At 53.6% G+C, this 21,504-nt stretch overlaps 1 protein-coding gene across 1 annotated transcript in view; it reads left to right on the top strand.

Annotated features, from left to right (window-relative positions):
* Nucleotides 1-21,504, top strand: part of LHX4 (LIM homeobox 4) — a 42,895-nt gene that overhangs the window by 13,336 nt on the left and 8,055 nt on the right. The window contains exons 2-3 of the mRNA XM_082465613.1: nt 4,604-4,775; nt 20,859-21,061. Of these exons, the coding sequence (XP_082321739.1) occupies nt 4,604-4,775; nt 20,859-21,061 (375 nt within the window). The remainder of the gene's footprint in view (nt 1-4,603; nt 4,776-20,858; nt 21,062-21,504) is intronic.

Genomic DNA, 21,504 nt, shown 5'->3' with positions numbered 1-21,504 from the left:
TTACATTTTTGCCAGACTCAAGGACCCCCAGTTGGGTCCCAAGGCCTCTCTCTGAGAACCCCTAGTTTGGGCAGCCCGGCCTGTCCCTGCCAGACGCATCCCCTGCAAGCTGGAGGTCGAAAGAAATGGCTGTCTGCTGCTTTTAGTGTTGTTCCTAAATATGATGTTGCCTCAGCTTCCAAGCCTCTAAAACTCCCCTGCCCGCCCTCCCCGCATACATTAGCCTTAATGTATTCTCTCTTGAATACTCATCATATTAAGGCTCCCGGTAGATACCTTGCTCGAAATAAATTTTACGGGCATGCATCCTCGCCCTCATCCCCATGCATTTGTGGCCAGGAGGAGAAATATAACCGCTTTCCTCGGAGGCCAAACAACAATTGGGTGGGAATTGGCGGCCCTCTGGCCCGGGGGGAGGGCGGGGTGCGGGGAAGGAGCGGGCTCGCGCCCCGAGGGTCGTCCCCAGACCCCAACCCCCACCCGTCGGGCTCTCCAGGGGTTAATTTGCCTCCGCTGGCCGGCTGCCTGGCTCCTGGGACAGAGACATCCCTAGCGGGCCGTGTCCCCGGGGCCTATGGTCCACGGCGACACACAGGTCGGGCCGGGCACTCTCGGCTCCGGGGGCAAAGGTTCCTGCAGCTCGGCACCCGCCCGTCGGCACATCTCTTCCCTGAGCCGGAGGGCTTCTCGTTAGGGCTTCCTTCCCCTCCTTTTCGAAAAGATGCCTGAGCAATCTTCCTCCACACCTCCTTCCCCAAGCCCCTGGCTCCGCAGCTGCCACAGCTCCGAACGCGAATTCCTACAGGGGAGATGCACACCCTTTCCCGCTTAATGGCCAGGTTTACCTGTGTTGTCTGCACCGCTTGCCCAGGCTGGACTTATACCACAGGAGCTCCAGCTTATCCTCCCCTCACTCCCTATAGTCTCACCTCTTCTTTCCCGACCTCCCAGCTGGTAAGGGCCCTGCTCTCAGGACCCTCCCTGGCCGCTCCGGGGGTGCCAGTCCCTGATGGTCCCTGGAGAGAGGCAGGCGTGTGGTTGAACGGGCACCTGCCTGGAGGTGCCAGGCACAGCCCCCCAAACCACAGCATAGCTGCTGTGTGGTGTGGGCCCTCTCTGAACCTCCGCAGGGGGGTCTTGACATCTATGCGGGGATTCTCGGTGGGAGTTCAATGAGGTCAAGCCCAGGATCGTGGACCCCTAACTTTCCTTACTCTCAGTCCAGCGGCACCACTTCGAGCACCTGGTTACTGCAGTTGTCTTATCTCCTAATAATAGCAAACCTTTACTGAGCACCTACTGTATACCAAGTCCTGTCCTACGTATATTGATTCATTTACCTTGACAACAGTTCTACCAGGTACTATTGTTATCATCACCCCACTTTTTCAGGTGAGAAAACTGAGGCAGAGAGAGGCAAAGTAATTTGTGCAATCTTAGAAAGCAGAGCCAGGATACAAAATTAGGCAGTCTGGCTTCAGAATCCGTGGTCTTCATCTGTGTCCTACCTAGCCCTTCTTATCTGATGGAAATTCGTGTAGCTGTCATGTGTTTCGCACTTTTCTGGGACTCCCTGGTAAGTACGTATTGGTTGAACAATTTCTTTGTCAAGGAGGAAATGTTTTGGGATAAAAAGAAAATCCCATCTGAACTGGGACAGGTACCAAGTGTCCAGGGCTACACGTATCTGGTAGTTTTCATGGGGCATTTTGGTCTGAGAATCAGGTCAAAGGGCAAGGAATCTAGTGAGTATGACTTTCGGGCAAATGGTTGTGGCTGCCAAGACCATGAAGGGAACAAGCTGTGCTGGGGTTTAATTGGGTCCAAGATAGACAATTGTGTGTACAGGGCTAATGATGACAGTTAGCGAATGTCCCAACAGTGTGTCTATAAGTTTTAGATACAGATGACTTAATACTTGAGAAAGCTTTCTCTCTACATAGGTTTAGATGTGCTTAAATTTTCCCCCTAATGCTTTGAGACTAATTCCCTATTTCAACACTTTAAAATTATATCACAACCAACAAACTTGTTATGAATCGAGAAACACTAGATTCACGAAATCTCACGAGAGATTTGGTTTTACTACTTTTGTTGACATTTTGGGGTGTGCAGGAAAAACTAGTGAAGAACTGTTTCAAGTGAGCTTCTTAGAGAGGATTTGATCAGTAATTTATTTGGTGAAAAATATCTGTGGTGTTACTCTTGTGTGCCAGACATTGTGTGCCAGGCACGGATGATACAAAACTGAGAAAGAAATGCTGTTCCTGCTCCTTGAGGATCTCACCTTCTGATGGGAAAGACGGTGTGTAAAAAAAACAATTAGCAAAAATGCTATTTATAATAGAGGTGAGAAACCCCAGGGTTACCAGTCTCATGACATGCTATATCACGAGGCTACCATAGGAGGCCAAATACTTGCACTTTTATGTTTTTGTTCTTAACATTTGTTACCTTCCCTTTTTTGAGGAAAAGGACCAGGGAAAATGGCTAGAGATGCTAGCACTATTTGTTCATCCAGCTGTGAAAGCCTGACCATTTTGAAACTAATTCAGTGACTCAAAATACTATCAACCCCCTGAGCAATCCCTTGGTAGAGATGGGATGGCAGAGAAACAGACCTTGGATAGGAAGTCACCCAGCACAGGAACAGGGTGCGGTAGTGGTTCAGGTTCAGTTGCAGACAACAGAATCCATTTTCACTATTTAAATGGAGAGTGATCAATTACCAGGTATGTAGTAGATGACTTTTAACACAGTGGAGTGAGTTCTGGGCCAAGCTGCTGGGAATAACTCCCAGCCTCCAGAATGTTCTTGCTTCTGCCATGATTGCTCAGGACATTAAAGCCAGAGAACCCTGTAGCCTCTGCCATGATCCACACCAGCATAGTGGGAGCGTGCCTCTTGGCAGGCTCCATTCAACTTGGTTCTGAATTCAGGTCTCTTCTAAGTTCATCCGATTGGCAGACTCTAAATCACTTTTGGAACCCAAGCTGCAAGGGGATCTGGAAAAGCAGTTTCTAGTTTTCCTGTCTGCAGTACATGAAGGCATATTAGTTGAGTATGTTGATTGAGTTAATCAATGGTATCTTTTGCATTTCATTAAAATGCTGAGATTCTCTCTCAGGAGACTCTCTCAAAATACTGAGATTCTCCAATGGACAAAGGATTAATCTCCAAAATATATAAACAGCTCATGCAGCTCAATATTAAAAAAACAAACAACCCAATCCAAAAATGGGCAGAAGACCTAAATAGACATTTCTCCAAAGAAGACATACAGATGGCCAAGAAACACGTGAAAAGCTGCTCAGCATCACTAATTATTAGAGAAATGCAAATCAAAACTACAATGAGGTATCACCTCACACCAGTTAGAATGGGCATCATCAGAAAATCTACAAACAACAAGTGCTGGAGAGGGTGTGGAGAAAAGGGAACCCTCTTGCACTGTTGGTGGGAATGTAAATTGATACAGCCACTATGGAGAACAGTATGGAGGTTCCTTAAAAACATAAAAATAGGATTACCATACGACCCAGCAATCCCACTACTGGGCATATACCCAGAGAAAACCATAATTCAAAAAGACACATGCACCCCAATGTTCATTGCAGCACTATTTACAATAGCCAGGTCATGGAAGCAACCTAAATGCCCATCGACAGATGGATGGATAAAGAAGATGTGGCACATATATACAATGGAATATTACTCAGCCATAAAAAGGAACGAAATTGGGTCTTTTGTAGAGACGTGGATAGATCTAGAGACTGTCATACAGAATGAAGTAAGTCAGAAAGAGAAAAACAAATGTCGTATATTAACACATATATGTGGAACCTAGAAAAATGGTACAGATGATCCAGTTTGCAGAGCAGAAATTGAGACACAGATGCAGAGAACAAACGTATGGGCACCAAGGGGGGAAAGCAACAGGGGGTGGTGGTGGGGGTGGTGGTGGGATGAACTGGGAGATTGGGATTGACATGTATACACTGATGTGCATAAAATGGATAACTAATGAGAACCTGCTGTATAAAAAAATAAATAAAATAAAATTCAAAAAAAATACTGAGATTCTCTCTCCAGGAATACCTTCAGGCATGGACTTTGGTCACTACCCACCCCCAACATATCATTTGCTTTTTATGCCAGATGGCCTCTCAGTCCATGCTTAGGCAGGGCTTACTTTAGAGGCTGAGGTTTTTAGCACAGATTCTACCCAGTAGTGAAAATGTCGTAGAAATAAAGGTGAATGTTATTGGGTCTTCCTGGCCATTGGCTGTGGAATTGCAGCTGGCAAAAGTGGAGTTAGCTGATGCTGCTAGCCGTGTGGTGCTCTTAGAAACAGGCAATCTCTTTGGGTCAAAGCCACCCAAAGCCAGGCCAGCAAAGCATGGATTGGATTTCAGTCCCAACCTACTCCTTTGACCAGGTACCTTTGTGCAGTGTACAACCTGTACAACTGTATGTGGCAGCCCTGGGGGTTTGGCTTATGCCCTTTCCCAAAACAAGCAGAATGAGAAGGCATCCAAACAGCACCTGGTTAGTGGTGCTGTACAGAAAAGTCTTACATTGCCTCTCTCTCCTCTCTCCACAGAGATCCCCCAGTGTGCTGGCTGCAACCAGCATATCCTGGACAAGTTCATCCTGAAGGTCCTGGACAGACACTGGCACAGCTCCTGCCTCAAGTGTGCAGACTGCCAGATGCAGCTGGCTGACAGGTGCTTCTCCAGGGCCGGGAGCGTCTACTGCAAGGAAGACTTCTTCAAGTAAGTCAGAGCTGGGGGGGGTGCACCTTGCTCTCCTTGCCCTGATCTAACTGCCTCCCCCGTGCAGTGAGGGGGAAGTTCTCAGTAAGGCAGGGTGGGGTGGGTGAATCCTGGCGCTGAGAGGCTGTTCCTCATTGAGGGCCCCCTTTTGATCACCGGCCCCATCACCTCCTGAGGCCCAGAATCTCGGCCTCACTTGAGCTCTGCAAGGGCCGTGGGTGGGGAGCCAGCAGGAGGCAAGAGCCAGGCTTCTCCAGGGTGGCTGACAAGGGGTCCCTGCAAATCCTAGAAGGAGCTGCTCTTTCTGTCTTGGTGAGTTGGTGCCGCAGGGCACTTGGCTGTACCATTCCTGCGGCTTTCAGAGTGGAACTTTGAATTTTGTGCCCCAAATCTAGAGCGTCTCTATGGTCGCTCCTAGGGTCTCAGAGAAGAGTTCCTCCTGGTAGGGGCTGAGTCAGGCTCAGACAGTGTCATCAACTTCAATGGAAATATGACAAAGAGACAGTTTTGTGTGACGGTTTAGAGCCCAGACCCTGCCTGGGTTTGAACTCACTTATTAGCAGTGTGCTCTTGGGCAAGTTATTTAACTTCTCTGTGTCTCAGTTTGCTTATCTGTGAAATGGGGCTGATAGTAATAGGGTTGTTAGCTTTGAATGAGTCAACATGTGTAAATTCCTTAGGATACTTGCCTGATACATGAGTATTAGCTCTTAAGACTGTCCTTGATTTTTCATTCTGGGGTTGGGTCCATCAGAAAAAAAATCCTGTTGGAACTTTAGGTCAAAGTGAGGGGATCTCCTAGAATTTATTTTCCATGGCGTTTAGTCTGAGACTTCTCTCCAAGAATTTATTACCTGAGGCACTTAGGCTGATGCCTCAAATGACGTGGGCCAGCTGGTAGCAGCAAAGCCAAGAGCAGGAGGTGGGGGGTGTCTGTCAGCGACACAGAGCCCAGTGTGGGTGGCCCATGGGGTGCGTGGAGTGTGCTGGGACTGCCGGGAGGCTCTCCAGCACTGGGACACACTGGGCACAAATGAACAAGCCCTGGAGAGATGGTGTGCATCCTTCAGAGGACGTGTTTTCTGGAGACAGGGAGGAGAAATAGGGAGAAGTGCCAGTCCTGATACAGAACATGATTTCTCACAAATCCTCCCCAAGGTTTAACTGCGGGGAATAAGTGATTTGAATTTCTGAGGATTCTCAAATTTGGTTAGTCCAACATGAGTCGAAAAGCACTTTAAAGACGATCTTGGTAACCACAGGGGCTGCCTCCATGGCTTGTGTTCAGAAGGTAGCACTCATTGTCACCATCACACTTTGGTCAAATAAGCACTGCTCTCTCCTTGGGAGTGTGTGTGTGTGCGTGTGTGTGTGTGTGTGTGTGGGCACATGTCTGTGTGTGTGTGGGCATGTCTGAGCTCCCTGGGGGGGGGGGAGGAACTAGCACAGGCACACCCAGTGAACCCTTGATGGTTCCAGTTGAGCGATGGGCCCCTGCTTCTTCCTCTAAGTCTTTTTTGTGGGCTGTTCCCCTTTCTCCCAATCTTCCTTTTGCTTTCCCCACCTCTGACCCTCACCTTGTTGCCTTTATTTTGGCACTTACGTGGTTCCGTCCCCTCTACCCACATCCTTTCTCAGCAACACGTTTGCTTCTACCTTCCTCCCTCATGGATGCCGTGGCCAAGCACCATGGCAGCTCTTATGGGCCCCTGGGTGGGACGAGTGTCATCGTGTGTGGCGGGGGGCAAGGCAGGAGGAAGTAGGCGGGTGGGCCTGGCCGTCGGGGTTTGCTAAGCTGTCCCTGCTTCCAGGGCCAGCGCATCGTCCTCCTATTTGGAAATCCTCGGTGAGCTCCAGGGATGAGCAAGAGGCCATGTTGCCTTCTTGCCCGTCTGGGGACAGGATAGGTGCTGAGATGTCCCTGGGTCGGAATTCTGCCTGGGGTTCAGGCAAGGCCTGTCAGGACCACAGACCTAGGGCTCTGTCACCGGAGAAGCTCCTTCGAGCCCCGGCCTTGCCCTAGGGCCCTATCTGATGTTTGGACCTCGACTGGCTGCCTCCGGGTATGGGAAAGGGAGGTGGCAGCGGCTGAAGTGTAGGTTTGGGTTTGGGAGAAGTAGTGGTAAGGAAAGAGGGTCGCTCTAGACCCGGAAGGAGCCCAGGGTACGGGCTAAGGAGGGATTAGCACAGGCCTATGAGCCGTTAGCCCAAGACCAGAAATAAAAGTGACAATTACTCACCCAGGCCGTTGCCCTGGACCCCTGTCTCCATGGCCTTGCTTATCAGTAATGTCCCTACTCATCTCCCCACCCCTTGCTGCCCACACACCTCCCCACCAGACCAGCGTCCCCCCTCACAGCTCAGCTCCTGATACCCCGACCCCAGCTCCTTCGGCAGGGCCCCCTCCGCCTACAGAATATCCCAGAAGCACTGTGCCACCAGAGCCTTCCACCCTGTGCCCAGCCTCCCATCCAGCTCACTGCTTTCCTTGGGTACCCGATGCCCCCAGCAAGATGCCCCACTTCACAGCTATTTCATCGTCCAGGGATGAGGTCCACCCTCTCAAGGTCTCCCCATCCTTCCATGACGGTGAGTCCAGCTCCTCAGTGGCCTGGCCACCTTGCCCCTTGTCTCTCCCGATGACTCAGCACGAGCTGCTTGCTTTGCTCATTCCTCACGCACCTGCTTGATCTTCCCTGTTGGCTTGAGGAAAGGCTTATTAGTCACTCATTTTTCTGTCTTCCCCACGCACCTGGCCCCGAGCCTTGCCCACAGGCCATCGCTGGGTTTGATGCCACAGAGAGTAGATTACATAGTGAATTCACAACGCGCTGTGGGGACCAGTTTCTTCCGTACCCAGCTTGGCATCCTGCGAGTCACAGAGGCCCAGGATGCCTCCGTTATTTAGCCCCAGTTCTTCTCCTTTCACAGGACTGCTCTGCTTCCTAAAGTGGCCCCCTCTCAGGACTGGATCCTCCTGTAAAGCAGGGGAGCTGGCCGCATATTCAGTGCTGAAACCAGGTCATTAACTCTGTGATGCGGCTGCTGGGTGGAGAGAAATTTAAAACTGAAGTGATTCTCCCCACTGCCAATGGAGGGGCAATCAGACACGAAGATCGGGCACTTCTGAAGCCCTAGGGAGGCCACATGGATTTACAGGCAGTCAGGCCTCGCCCAGCTTTTGGGGACCATGGCTGTTTGGTACAGGAAGGCACATCTGCAGTACAGTTTGGTATAGCAAGTCACAGCCCTCGGTGAGGACAGGGAGGGAGAATTGTCTACGGTCAGAGTGGCCTCGCCTCCCATCCACAGGGGTCTTGGGACCTGCTGCCCACTTGGGGCTCCGGCTGTGATCTGGCCACAGAATGGGTGGGTCTGCTCCTCATTACAGCTCATTAAAGGTCACCAGGCACCTGCTTTCAGATGGCACATGTGCAGAGGGACAATGGGAGCAAAGAGAACAAGAGGTGGGGCAGGAGGGGAGGGCAGTCCCAGGCAGGCCAGGTCCCTCCCTCATCGCACACCAGGCTGCAGGTGTCACCACCAGCAGCCTCGAGAGAGGGCCAGCAGGGGCCATGCACTTGAATTTGCCCGTCACTTGTGCCTGTGGCACTTGGAAGATGCCTGGTCAGAGGCATCTTCTCTATGCTCCTTGAAGTAAAAGAGAAAAAGAAAAAAAGAAAAAGCAGTGTTCTTTTATGATCTCTGCCCTAAAGCCCGGCTCGGAGGCAGAGGGCAGGATTCATTGACCTCACCGATCAACAGTGTGGTTCTAAGTTCCAGAATCAATATTTTAAATCCCTTTGCCTATAACAAGGGGCAGGGCCACTGCTTTGCACAATTCCAGGGACATCTTTTATTCTGTGTGAAGCTTTGTGACTCAAGACTGTAATGTGAGGAGTGCCCCGCTGGAGGTGTGTAATACCCCAGAAGTGGGGGGAGGACAGAGAGGAAAGCTGGAGGTTGGCTCCCACTAGCTTCCAGCCTGCGAGACATGGTCGTACTGGTGACTGGCAGCAGAGGGCGATGTTGGTGTGTGCACAGGCAGAAAGAAGTACTGTTGGAAGGTTGTACTCTGTGGTTGTTATGTTGTTTGAAGGGCGGGGGCTGTTAAACTCTGTCTTGCTCAGTAACATTGGCTGATTTTTGCTGTTGTTTGTTGTTTTGACTCTTGGGTCCTTGGCTCCCCTTCTCCAAAGGAAATAACATCTGGGGCCTGAGAGGAGAGGCTTAGTTGACTAATACAGCATGCTTCTAAGATTATTACAATTTGAATCGCAAGCCAGGGAGCCAACAACTCCTTGGGTTGCATTTGCTGAGCAGGTCTTTTCTGGACTGTGCATCCAGCATGTGGAGGATCCCTGGCTCCTTGCAAAAGGACTAGAGCCTGGGGAGAGCAGGGGTCTGGGATTTGGGCTTCCCGGTCCCCCTTTTCATCACTGACTTGGTCCTGGGATGAGCCTGGCAGCTCCCTTACTCTGAGGTGTGGTGAAAACAGGTTTTCCGCTCCAGGAACTGGTTCAAGTGCTGGGGTCCTTAGGCAAGTTCCTTGACATCTCTGAGCTCCAGTGTCCTCTGCAGGAAAAATGGGAACGCTAATGGTGGCTGCTTTAGAAGACCTGGTACACAGTAGCATTTCGCAAAGGGGAGTTATTTTATCAGTCGAGTGGTCTGGTGAACCCAAAAGGAGCTTGATTGAATTCCTGTCCTGTGTTTTACCGGCTGTTTGTCAGCAAACAAGTGACTAGGCCTTCCTGAAAACCTCATTCCCTTATCTGTTAAGAGGTGACATTCTAGCCCACAGAGTTGCTATGAAATGGGAAGAAGATAGTGTGTAAACTGTGTCTAGCACTGCTGGGTGCTTCATGCTCGGTGCTGTATCTCTGGGTTTCTGGCCCTGGATGTGTTCACCTGGCCTGCGGCCTTGGAGGACTAGCTGTCAGATTTCTCCCCCAGGCTGGGCCTGAGCTGACCTCTCCTGCCCGCTGCTCCCTCCAGCTTTGAGACCTTCCCACTGAGATGACTTTTAAAGGCCTAGAACTCCTCAGATGGAGGCGGGGGTAGCCTGGCAGGTGGAGAGGGTACATGGCAGTGGGCCGGGGACAAAGATGCCATGCCGATTTACATGAAGACTTGAGAAACGAACCAGTGATTATTATAATATGAAAACAAACAGCTATAGAATCAAAGAAAGGGCAAGAGTCCGTGTACATTTTTAAGGTAAAGCACAGCCTTTAAGAACATCCCAGGCTCGTGGGGAGCTTCAAGCCACGCCCTGGCCGCCAGGTGTGTGTGCTGGCATCTGCCTGCCAGAGGGGGCCGTGGGGAAGAGTCGGAGGCATTCTGGGGTGACTGCCACTCCGGGGGGTCCTGTCTAAAACTTCATGCTTCTCTGGGGGTGTCTCCCTGCCCCTGAGGCCCTCACCTGCCTGGCACTGCGGGGACCCAGCGGGATGGAGGGCTGCTGTGCTGTTGTCACTGGGGAGCTGTGTCCCCTCCCCCAGCCAGTCAGTCTCCAGGCAGTCAGCCTGGCTGTCAGCCCAGGGCAGGTAAGCGGCGTCCTTGGGAGCCCGGGAGCTGCTGATTTATCCCCGCCGTTCAGAACAGCCTGTTTCAGCTCCGGCTCGCTCTGTGTTTGGCCCGGCTGCAGGGTAGTTTTGCTGGCTCTGGCCAGGTCTTCATTAGTGACCTTGGGCCACTCACTCCGGTGACCAGGGCCTCCATCCTTCAGCTGGGCAGACGCCCACAGGACATCAGGCAATATGGGCCTGATGGGCCGATAAGGGCCCAGAAACCTCTCTCCGAGGTGGACGTTGAAGAGGGAGCAAGCGCCGGGTTTGAATCCAGGCTCAGTGTGAATTTGGGGCATTAGACCTCTCTGAGTCTCACTCTCCCATCTCGAAAAAGGAATGGGAATAAAAATGTCTACTTTTCAAAAGTTACTATGAGGGCTGAGTAAAATGAAGTGCTCAGTAGCCATCATTATTGGTAGCTATTCCTATTAAGGCCATGACAGCATATCTATGTAGGGAGGAGAAAAAACAGAGAAAAGGAGGGTCCTGGGGCAGAGGCTACAAAAGGCCTTGGGCCAGACAGGGGTCCTGGGGAGGGAGGTGGGGCCTGTCCAGTGGCAATGGCAGGTCAGGGGATTGGAACAATCGTCTACCTCTCGGTGTGCGGAGCTGCCGTGAGTCTTCCCCACAGGAGACCATCCCTCCCTGTGTGGTCCAGAGCTCTGTGGCAGTGACCGCAGCCCTCAGCCTTCACTTCCCAAAGCGGGGTTCCCAGCTCTGGCGGGAGGGTCCCGCCTGTGCTTGTGTGGCCGCCTCTAGCTAGCTTGTACTCTGTGGCCCCAGGAAGAGGCCACTTCAGTTCTGGGGTTGGTTGTGGCCCAATCTGGGGCCAGGTTCTTACTGAGCCACTTGTTATTTTTGATAACCACACACCTGTTAGGACATACACACACACACACACACACACACACACACACACACACACACACACACACACACTCTAGCAAAATGTGCTTGAAGAACTCACAAGGGGAGGGTCTCTTTGACGTGTGACTTTCCATAATTTCCGAATAGTTTATAGTCTAATTCCCTCGCTAAGCAAATTAAACCTCTTAAGGTAACGATCAGATGGTCCAGATAGTAGCTGTGCGTGCGGACATTTGTAAGATTCAAACACTGGTGGGACCAGGCCCACAGTCATTTGCGAAGGCCTGTAATCAAGGCAGAAGCAATTACTTAGCTGAGCAGTTCCCCCTGGGACCTGAGGCGGTATATCAGGCGGTGATGAGTCCACGGATTACCTGTCTGCCTGCCCCGGAGGCCTCCCGTTCAGCTGCGCCTGCCCACCCTCCCAGAGCCCAGGCTCTCAGTGAAGGCCTCCTGACATCTCTGGAAGCTGCATACTGGAGACCTTTCTGCCTTGGGAGAATCTGTTTGGAACCAAATAGTTGCAAATCAGCCTGGGAGTCAGATGGCATCTGGGCTGTGGAAACATGGTCCCCAGGCAAAGAGGGATGGGGTGACATGGGAATGGGAGATGGGGGCAGCTTAAAACACACCAGCCGGCAGCAGCAAGTCCCGTTCCCTTAATCACTGGGGCTCAAACTCCTCCCTCCTTTACTTCCCACCCCCAGCCATTCAGGTACTGAGACACGGGGTCCCACCTCCAAAAGGCCCTTTCTTTCCATTCCCACTGCCTCTCTCCTCTCTCGGGCCCCTGTCACCACACCTCTGCACCGCTGGAAGCTTTTCTAATCTGCTGTCCTTCCCCTCTCGATCCCCTCTCTGCCAGTCTATGCCTTCCTGCTGCAGCCCATCTTTGGCCATGTTGCCCCTGTGGCTCCTGAATCCCCCGAGCCCAGCGCTCAGGAACCCGTGGCCTGGCTCCACCACGTTTCCTGCTGATTCTCTGGCCGAGGTCACACGAAGGTCCGGGGAGAGCCAGTCTCTGACTTGTCTATCTGGCTCCTGGGGTCTGTTGGTGCCCCTGGAAGCGCCACTTTCGGAGAAGCCACAGACCAGCCTTGGACCCTGTGGCGGGCATCATGGGTCCATGCAGCGGGCTGGCCGGGGGTATGGTGGGAGGGGGTGGGATGGGGCCTGTGTCCCCGAACGTCCGTGCTGCTGCCTGCCTGTCCCCGTGTCTGCTGCACCACTGTTGAGAATGAGCCCTTAGCTCTTGAAGGGCTCAAGAATCAACAAGCAAGCTGCAGGTGCTGCAAGGGGGCCAAGAGCGTCCATTACGCAGGGTTTCTCAGAGAATGGTCCATGCCACAGCTGTACTGGGGTCATCCATGTGGGGCTTGTTAAAAGTGTGGGTTCTGGGCCCAGAATCAGGAGTCTGGGGTGGATTTTCTGCTTCTAAGCAAACATCCTAGGTGGCACTTCTGCACATGGTAATTTGGTGACAGCTGGGCTAACACCTTGGCAGAGAAGAATTAGTCTGGAGTAAGGAGAGCCGATTAGGTGCCTAGAGGAGAGGAGTGGGAAGGAGGGACGACGTTGTTGGGCCAGCTGGCAGCCTGTCCCATCTGTGAAAAGGGAATAATAATAGCTACCGATAAGGGCTGTTGTGCGCTTTCAATGAAATAGCTCACGTGAAATCCCCTGGTGCATACTGACTGCTTAATGCATGTTCACAAAAATTAAGAGAGCTGGGCTGCACTCTCGTAGAAGAGGGTCAGATCCTACACGTCCCATTGCCTCTTGGGAAGCAAATCTCCCCCCAGCAGGGAAAGCGGGGAAGGATGGCTGGGGGAAGGGAGAGTTGGGCTGTAGACCTTTTTCTGCCACTAACTGGGCTGTGTGATCTTGGGCAAGCCCCTGACCCTCTCTGGGCTTCCCCAGTTTGCTTCTGTGTTAAATGAGGAGGTTGGACTAGATCACTGGTTCTAAAGCTTTTCCCGTTGTATTCATCTCAAAGTAATATTGAACGCTCGTTGAAAAGAAAAACATTATATTAAAAACAAAAAGCAGAGCCTGAGGGGCAGTTTGTGAGTGTGTGTGAGTATGTGTATGGGGGAGCTGTGTCTGTATTCTCTAAGGCTCTAACTTTCTCCAGTGTCAGGCCTTCTCCAAATATGGCCCCCGTCTATGTCTGGAGAAGGCTGACCGTTCTGGGGCAGAACTCTGTTTGCCGTGACATGGCTATGGTGGTGATATATGTTGGAAATATTGGTACATACAGTAACAGTAAATATCAGCAACTTACCTGTCAAGTGTGGTGATAGATAAAAGAAATACATGGAGGGAAGTGTCAACTGGGAGAAAAATATATGGCCGGCAGTAAATCACCACCAAGCAATTAAAGCATAAAATTAAGTTGTGTGGTATTTTGTTTCCTCGGGACAGTGCACCGCACTGTGGCAGCTCCCACACGTGGGAGGCTGGCATGGGTCCGGGCTGGCTTCCGCTGACTGCTCCCAACGGCCCAGAGAAAGGAAGAACATTGGGTTCAAATCCCAGCTCCACTGTCTATGGCTGTGAGGCCTCTGGAACGTTTCTTACCCTCTCTGAACTTGTTTCCTCATCTGCAAATGGGGGAATGTGCATTAATGCATACCATAGGAGTGGGTCATTCACTACGTATGACCAAATAGTCACTGAACACATATCCCAGGCCAGGCACTGCTCCAGGCGCTGGGTCCACTGGTGAACCAAAGAGATCCAGCCCTGCTGTCACGGAGCTCGCCTTCTAGAGAGGGGAAAAGACAATACGATAAACGAACGAAATGCACAGTACATCCATGGGAGATGAGTGCTTTAGAGAAGGGAAAGGAAGTGCTGGGGTGGGGTGCAGGGGAGGTGGTTAAGGACTGCCCCCTGAGAAGGATACATCTGAGGGGAGACCTGTAGAAAATGCAGGAGTGAGCCATGTAGATATCTGGGGAAAGAGCTCCGAGCCCAGGAAGCAGGCCGGATGGTGCAGGATCTTAGAGGCCAGTTAGGGGACTTTGGCTTTTACTCTGAGTGAGAGGGGAGCCACTGGAAGGTTTTGAGCAGGGGAGTGAGATGGTCCGACTCAGGGTCACTGTGTGGAGGATAGACGGTGGGGTAAGGGCTGCAGCCAGGGGATGCTTTAGGGGAGCTGTGGGCAAGGGGAGAGGGTGGCCTCAGCTGGGGAGGCAGTGGTGGAGACGGCGAGGGGTGGTCCAGGTCTTGGCATAATTTTGAGTGGTGCCAATGAGATTTGCTCACAGATCAGATGCGGGTGTCCGAGGCTGTCGGCCTGAGCAACTGGAAGAATGAAATCACCCTTCTCTGAGATGGGGAAGGTCACTGGAGGAACAGATGCTGGGATCTGCGTCTGGATCAGGAGTTTGGTCTTGGGTGTCCAAGTCGAGATGCTGAGGACGTCATGGGATGTACCCATCTGGAGTTGGATCTGGGCTTGGAGGTGGAAGTAGAATCCCCAGGGGTGTAGGGTGGACAGAGAAGAGGTGTGGGAGGTGGAGGAAGGGCTGTCCGAGGAAGGAGCAGAACCAGGAGAGCCGGGTCCTGAGGCCAAGTGAGCGCAGCGTTCTAAGGAAGAGGGGTGGCCGATGTGGTGGAAGGTCAGGGAAGGTTAGACCTGACCACTGGACTCAGCAATGCTGGGGCTGTGCTGACCTGGTCAAGTGCAGTTGGGGTTGATTTGTCAGTGGCACCTTGACTGGAGCATGTATTATTCAGGGTTTTCCATAGAAATGCAACCAACAGGGTGTGTGTGTGTGTGTGTGTGTGTGTAAAGAGATTTAATTTAAGGATTGGCTCACATGATTTTGGAGGCTGAGAAGCCCCAAGATCTGCAGGCAGCAGGCTGGAGACCCAGGAGAGCTGATGGTATAAGTCCCAATCCAAAAGATGGCAGGCTTGAGACCCAGGAAGGGCCAGCATTTCAGTTCGAGTCTAAAGGCAGGAAAAGACCGACGTCCCAGCTCCCGGCAGTCAGGCAAGGCGAGTTCACTCTCACTCTTGGGAGGGCCAGCCTTTCTGTTCTCTTCAGGTCTTCACCTGATTGGATGAGGCCCATCACATTGAGGAGGGCAATCTGCTTTACTCCATCGACTGATTCAGATGTTAATCTGTCCAAAACGGCTTCCAGACACACCCAGGAAAATGTTTGAGTAAACATCTGGTTGCCCATGAAATTAACCAACGGAGTGGATTCAAGAGAAGACTGAGAGCGGGGGGCATTAGAGACCCTGCCTAGAGACCCCTTTTTTGTGGGATTTTGCTCCAAGGGGAGTAGAGAAAGGGATGGTAGATGCAAGGAGGTGTAGGGTCAAGAGAGGTTTTATTTTTTTAAGTGGCAGAACTATTGATAATAGCATGCTGTACGCTGCTGGGTAGATGTGGTAGAGAGGGGAAGTTAATGATGTGGGTGGCAAGGGGGCCAGTTGCTGGGTGAATGATCTTATTAGGCAGGAAGGAGTGGACCCTGCGCCCAGGCGGGCGGTCGGCCTTGACCAGGAGCACAGCCGAGTCAGCTGTAGGAAGCCGAGAGACCTGGGCAAGTGGCGGCGGGGCGGGGGTGGGGTATGTGTGGACGGGACAGTGGGAGTCCTGGCAGGCCTTTGCTTAGAGCTCCTTTTTTCTCCCGGAAATAGGAGGCCAGGCCGCCAGCTGAGGCGGAGGATGAGGGGCTTGAGAGAGAGAAGGTATGGGAAGGTGGGAGGGCTAATGCACTAGGGAAGTGCCCTGTGCTTTCCCGGGCCCTCTTGAGGTCCAGAGCCTGAACTTAAGGGGAGCCCGGTCAGGGAGGTGGTGTGTTTCCCTCGGCCCTGTCGGACGCCCGGTGCTGCACGGAGGAAGCGGAGGACCGAGAGCGGGACGCGGGTTCGGGGTGTGGGCGCGAGAGGGATTCCTAAGGTGGACCACGGCGTCTTTGCTGGGTAAGGGGGGGACGTGAGGCCACGAGGGGAGGGAGGGGCAGTGAGAGGGGCCGGGTTGCAGGACTGTGGGCGTCGGGCTGCTGCGGGGACTGAGCTGGAAGGACAGGATGGTGCGAAGGTTGGCAGTTATTCCTGGAGGCGCCGCAGTTCCTGGTGACACGGTCCGGGGTGGACCATGGGCGTGAGTGGCTGAGGAAAGGTGGAGGCCATGCCTTTCAGGAGAAGAGGCCAAGGAAATGAGAGGGCAGGGGCAGGAGGGACCGCTCTGGGGACACTGACGCCACTGAGAATTACGGCAGCAGGGACAGTGAGAGCGACAGTGAGGCAGGAGGGAAACTCGCCCCGGGGTGGGGCATGGGCCGGGGTGACAGTGACTGCCCCGGGGAGGTAGCGGTGTGTCCTGAGGCCGCTGGCGAGGCTCAAGCGAGGTTACGTACCACGCAGGCGCACGGCAGGTGCTTGGTAAACAGGAGGTACATACCACGCAGGCGCACAGCAGGTGCTTGGTAAATGGGAGCTGATCTTTAATCGTGTTGGTGACCAGAATATGGCACCTGGCCTGATGGCGGGTCAGAACTTAAAATCAGGAACGTGCTGGAACGTCTGCGGTGTAGGATTTACATGCGCCTGTTTCTAGAAGATGTGGTGCCTGCCAGGCCTGCGTGTCACCCTTCCTGCAGTATCCAGACACCCTGAAGTGGAGAGCGGGCCAGGCAGGCCTGTCGAGAGCAGCCGGGGTGGACAGATGAATGGGCAGAGGGGACTCAGGCTGAGCACGGGAGCAGAGGGGGAGGCCAAGGACACAGGCCTGGCCCTGTTCCCAGGGGCGGGGGCAGCCCCTGAATGTCAGCCATGACGTCCAGTGCATTTCTGGAAGCCCAGGCCCCTCACGCCTGACCTACAGGTGCAGGAAGGCGTTGGTAAGACCAGTTGGTGTGTTGAGGTGGCCCCTGGGGGCAGCCCCGCATCGCAGGCCTGGGAGCCGCATGCTCGGCGGCTCAGAGCAGCTGGGGATGCCTGAGGGGCACAGGGCCCCTGGAACCCACTTCCAGTCCAGAGTAGAGGCACCACGGCTGGCTGCTCCGTGATGTTTGCTGCCTTTGACGCCCACCGTGCGCCAGCTGTGCTGTCAGAAGCACCGAGTTCAAATCCTGGTCTTTTTACTCTTTGCCTGTGTGAGCCGAGGCCGGCCCCTCACCCATCTGAGCCTCAGTTTCTCATTCGTCAGAAGGCATCATAATCCCCGCCTTTCAGGTTGGGCACTCAGGAGACATCTGTGGAATGAGTGCAATGATGAGAGCAAAGTGGGGTGGTAAGTTTATGTTTTTGTAAACTTCGAGCCTCATTTCAATGGGGGGTTCAGTTCCCTTCTTAGGAGAGCTTTTGCCAGGAGCTGCAGTTATTATGGTGAGTGCTAATCCTTCCCCGCCTGCTTCGGACACGTGCTTGAAGGAGCAGTTAGTGCACTCATTCCTCCCTGCGTGCATTCATTCACTCCTTCGGTGGGTCTTTGTGGCTTGCCTGCTGCTCGTTGGGCAGAGATAAGAGCATTGCCAGTGAGGTTGCTCTGAGAAGGAAAGTAACGTTAGCCATTAGCAAGTCCTCCCTTGTGTTTTCTTTGTCTTTTGGATCAGCTCCAGCTGCTTTTCCCGGGGAGACCGGCTGTCCCTGGAGGCCTAGCAGGCAGGGCTGACCAGAGAGAGATTGTCCTTCTGGTGAGCAAGGCCAGTGCAGTTTGCACCCGAGCGGGCAGGGCCCCGCACACAGTAGGGGCTCAGCGATAGGATGAAGGGAATGCTGACTAGAAAATTCCTCGGAAACCTCTTCCTTGGCCGGTGTCCTGCTCTGCCCCCGCCCCCAGCATCCTTCAGATTTGGTCAGGTTGGTTAGACTATTGGTTCCGTGTAGCAGCCGGGTTCACAGTTTTACCTCGTTTGGGACCCGGGAGTTTTAGCCGCGGCCATCTCATTATTGCTCGTCACAGGACAAGTTGTGTGGCCTCTCCAGGCCGTGGCTGCCTCACCTGTGACTCTGGCTGGTCTGAGATCTGGACACTCAGGACAGTGTCGTCATCACATCTGCAGCCCCACAGGACGGCGCCTTATTCTGGGCCCGCTGGCTCTGAGCAGAAGTTGGGGTGGGGGCGCCCCTCAGGACTGGGCCACGCGGGGAGAGCCCTGTGGGCCCAGGGGGTGCACGCAGTCCCCTCAATGAGGGTCCCGCTGGCTGTGCGCCAGGGGAGAGAGGTAATAAGGAGCAACTTCCACTTACCATCGGTATAAATCCCACAATCAGGAAAATTGCTTCAATTGCTAAAAAACGCCGGTGGGAAAGTCCATTTATTTTTCATTTTTCTTGTGCACTTGCCACCCTCATGCATGAATCACTGTTGGTATGCAGATTAAATTTATACCCTCGTTATCTTTCATGTCTCTGGGGCTCTGGTGTCAACTAGGTTTCTGGTTACCGAAAGCCACTGCCTGCTTTTTAGTGGGGAGAGGATGTGGCCCTGCCTGTGGGCGGGGCCGCTGCAGGGTCTCCACTCTGTTCTGGAGTCTGCTCAGCCCTCCTCCCCCTCCGGTCTCCACCCCGTGACTCGGCCACAAAATAGGACTTGCTTTTTGGAAAACTCTAGTTCTTCTCTGGAGCTGCTTCTGCTCCAGCCTTTGCAGCAAAGGATTTGGACGCTCGGGTTTCGGTGGTTTATTTGGGAGGGTTTGCAGTGAGCAGGACGAAGGCATTGTTTCATTTTGAACACCTGCTTTGTGAATTGGCCTGGACTGGATAGACAAACTACAGGCAACTTGAAAACACACTCTAGTAACACATATACAGGCTTCCTTTCTCTTTGTCCTTCAGACACACACACACACACACACACACACACACACACACACACACACGGAAGAGCTGGGTGCCTGCCTGCCTTCCTCTCTCATACAGGCGACATGGTTAGACAGCAGTTGTGGAAGAAGCCTGGCTCTCACCTGTGCTCTGGGAGGTTCAGAACCATCTAGGACTGACAGTAGACTTTGTTCTCCATTCTCAGATTTAGCCATCTCTTTGCATAATCTCTAAAAGCATGGTTCTTTATTCACTGATTTATTTTTCAACAAACTTGATCTCTACTTTTCTGGGTCCTGGACTTGAAAGCTGATGAAACCCTTGAAACCCTTTGAAAATTTGTTGAAAGTCCTGGCCCCCCTCCTGATGCACAGTTTTGAAAAACTCGGGGCTGGTTGGCAGAGCCCGTCCTGAGCTCCGGGCTGAGAACCGCTGCTCTGAAGAGGCCTGCTCCCACGCACGCCACCGTCCTCACAAAGCCGAGGGGCAGTCCGGGAGTTCAGAAGCCTGGGGTCCTTCCAAGCCAAACAGCTCAGGCCCTCACATCCCGACACCCTCCTCAGATCTCGTCTCAGAAGAGCAGTCCCTGGGGCCACGCTCCTGGCTCTTTCGGGGTTACCCATTTAGACTTAGAGAACCCCACTTCTCTCTGTAACCCCATGTCCCCGGGAGGGGGCTGAAGCCGCAGCTGGCCGTGCCTGCTCCAGGCCCCTGCAGCCCCCGGCAGGTATCATTACTGCACAAGAGACCCATCATTCTGCATTAATCTGGGATTCATCATGATAGCCATGACCATAATTAATTTATTTGGTATTAATGGGGATGAAATATGTACTGTCCTTTCAGGGGAAATCAGGCTGCCTATAAGCATTAGTTAAAAGGACCATTAAAATCAAACCTTCCCCAGATCCATTAGGCAAAGTCTTTCATCCTGAAGAAGATAAAGTTCTGCTGTGTGAAATGTCATGAATAATTAGGTTGATTGCTGTTTTAAACTCTGCCCCTTCCTCCCCAACCCTCCCACCTCCCTCCTGCCGCAGAGCCCCCCACACACCCACCGCTTCATTGTCACATCTGCACTGGCCCCCGATTCCCCTCTGGCCTCTACGACCACTGGCTTGGCTCTGTGTGTATGGCCAGGATGGGGAACAGGGCTTAAATGACCCAGCTGGACTATAGTTGCAATGAGTCTACTTCTCTTCTTTTCCCAACCTTGGGCCCGGGTGGTGGGCACCTTCCTCTTGCCTCGGTGCTGCTCCAGAAAGGGGTAGATGGGAAGAGGTCTGAGGCAGCATTTTTCAAACTGAGGTCTGCAGGCCTTGTGCCTCGAATGGTGGCAGGGGTATAAAACGCAGATTCCTGGGCTCACATCTCAGGGGCTGTGCGTGGGAAGGGGACGGAGGCTGCTACGGAGGGTTTGGTGTCTGCCGGATGGAGGGGAGAGGCAGGAGAGAGAACCCATCGTGAGAGGCCCGCTCTGAGGCCGAAGTGCGATTTCTCCGGAGCCCCGTGTGGACCCTGGCGTGTGGCGTGTCCCAGCCACACGGGCCTCTCCCGTGGGGAGCATGGGAAGAGGCGTTTCACCTGATGCTTTATGCACATGGGCGCCCACAGTTGCCCCGTGGGGCTGGTCCTCTAGGCAGAGGGTGAAACTGCCTGCTCAGTGGGACCTGGAAAATCCTACAGCCCTGGGTGAACTGACGAGCTGTTAATCGGACAGTTGGGTGGCCCAGGGGTGGAGGCCCATGGACCCCCTGGAGCGGCGGGGTGGGGGAGGGACAGCTGAAAAGTGCGCGCAAGCCGGACCCCACCTCCCTGCCCCGCGCTCTAATCCTTTCACGCTGCCCTGACAGGCGCTTCGGCACAAAATGCACGGCCTGCCAGCAGGGCATCCCCCCGACCCAGGTGGTCAGGAAGGCGCAGGACTTCGTCTACCACCTGCACTGCTTCGCCTGCATCATCTGTAACCGGCAGCTGGCCACGGGGGACGAGTTCTACCTCATGGAGGACGGGCGGCTGGTGTGCAAGGAGGACTATGAGACGGCCAAGCAGAACGGTAATCAGCACGGCCCCTCCCCCGGCCTCCGTGCCGGCCGCCGCCCCTCGGAGCCCTGCTCGCCCCCTGCCTCCTCTAGAACCTTCCAGATGCCTGCAGGGAGGGAGAACCCCCAGCCCCCAGCTCCTGGCACTTGCTGCTCCGCTGAAGCATCCACCGGTTTCCGGCTGCTGAGCGGCTGCCTGTCTCGCACGCCAGCACGCGGGCTCGGGAGCAGCCGGGGACCTTGTGCCCATCATCTCGAGGCCCCTCGCTTGGGGCGGGGCCGGGAGGGTGCTCCGTCTGCAGTGGACACTGGAGCTGCTCCTCAGTTTCCCATATCGGGCTGCACATTTACCTCCGCACCTCAGAGGCTGCAGTCAGCAAGAGCCCTCGCTCGCGTTGGCCTGTCACCCTTGGACCGGGTCAGCTCGTATTTCAGTTGATTGTATTCTGTTTCTCCT

Source organism: Balaenoptera physalus (assembly GCF_965194825.1).
Source record: "Balaenoptera physalus genome assembly, chromosome: 1".
In the NCBI taxonomy this organism is placed as follows: domain Eukaryota; kingdom Metazoa; phylum Chordata; class Mammalia; order Artiodactyla; family Balaenopteridae; genus Balaenoptera; species Balaenoptera physalus.
Note: the sequence above shows the minus strand (reverse complement) of the source record. Positions and strands in the feature narration are given on the sequence as shown.